At 49.6% G+C, this 1,341-nt stretch overlaps 1 protein-coding gene across 3 annotated transcripts in view; it reads left to right on the top strand.

Annotated features, from left to right (window-relative positions):
* Nucleotides 1-882: 882 nt before the first annotated feature.
* The window catches only part of itm2cb (integral membrane protein 2Cb), a gene marked incomplete at its 5' end in the record, with an annotated part of 2,976 nt that continues 2,517 nt past the window's right edge, over nt 883-1,341 (top strand). The window contains 2 exon segments of one of the 3 annotated variants that reach the window (XM_014031107.1): nt 883-1,020; nt 1,114-1,302. In XM_014031107.1, the coding sequence (XP_013886561.1) occupies nt 883-1,020; nt 1,114-1,302 (327 nt within the window). 3 annotated transcript variants of the gene reach the window in all.

The raw sequence follows: 1,341 nt of genomic DNA, 5'->3' as shown, positions 1-1,341 counted from the left end.
CTGATGGCTACAAATTATAAATTTGATGCTCATGTTTTTATGCTTAAATAAGATTTGAATTTGCCTCATCATACTATTTCTAAATTGGCTTTAATCTTATGTGGATTACAAAGTCTGTCTCATCATTCAAGGCAAAAWTTTTTTTAGCTTTTTCTCTGCACTTCGTCCCAGGAGTATACCATAATTATACATSTGTCACTCAACAGATGGGCTCCTGTCAAAGCCTCATCCCGTTTCTTAACACACAGTAAGAACCCACTTGATGACGTCTCCAAAAGACCCATGCATTTTCATGTCTTCGGTACGTCAGCAGACGTCTGTCAGAGGCTGTGTGGATTCTGATTGGCAAAGATGAGATTCGAGGCGTCAGAGCCAGCATGTGTAGATCTATTAATACGTCCACCTCTGCCGAGGGACTCCTGCTCTACGCACTCGTCCTCATTTTGACTCCCACTCAGAGAGCTGGGGGTTTTAATATCTGCAAATATGGAGCATGGAAGTGGGCCTCCAAGAATAGACCCAGACGGCCACGTGCCAGCGTCTTCGTCAGAGCCTGGCACAATCTGTTCTCCTCGCTTCCGCTCTCCATGGGAACGATAGTAGAGAGAGGTATCGTATTGACTGAGAGGCCGTGGGCGGGGCATCTGGCAGGCCTTGTTCCAGTCCGTCCTACGTCTGCTAGATCTTCTCGCCTCAGGATTAACTGTTACGTTTCAGGCGTTGTGATGCAACTGTTGCATCAGTTACAGCAGTTACACAAGGGCATGAAAGGGATCAATCAAAACAGTTCATTGTGATGAAAAGTAATGGTAGAGGTGATTTGAATTCACTGTGATGATCCAGATGTGCTCACTAACAACCTGGTTTCTGTTTTCTGTACAGGGGCGGGTGGTTCCTMTCATGAGGCCTAAAAAGCCTTTTCCCTTCGGCCTGTGCTGCCTCGTCTTCGGCCTGGTGGTGTTCCTGGCCGGAGTGGTGCTGGCCTCTGTCTTCATCCATCGCTCCTACTTCATACCTCAGGTTAGTTGAGCCCGCCGTCCTGCAAACACACGTCAAACCACGAGGTCGCCACGTAACACGCTAACTCCGCTCTACCTCCGTTCCCAGCAGCAGATCCCAGAGGACAGCCTGTTCCACTGCCGGGTCGTCTTCGAAGACTCGGTGTACGCTCCGCTGAGGGGACGGCAAGAACTGGAGGAGAACGTGGGCATCTTCCTGGAGGACAACTACGAGCAGATCAGCGTGCCCGTGCCACACTTCGGAGGGAGCGACCCGGCTGATATCATCCACGACTTCCAGAGGGTAGGCTCTGACTCCACGTCCTCTTTTTCTTTTTTTTTT

This window comes from Austrofundulus limnaeus, unplaced genomic scaffold (genome assembly GCF_001266775.1).
Source record: "Austrofundulus limnaeus strain Quisiro unplaced genomic scaffold, Austrofundulus_limnaeus-1.0 Scaffold6, whole genome shotgun sequence".
In the NCBI taxonomy this organism is placed as follows: domain Eukaryota; kingdom Metazoa; phylum Chordata; class Actinopteri; order Cyprinodontiformes; family Rivulidae; genus Austrofundulus; species Austrofundulus limnaeus.
This window is presented reverse-complemented; position numbering and strand designations above follow the sequence as displayed.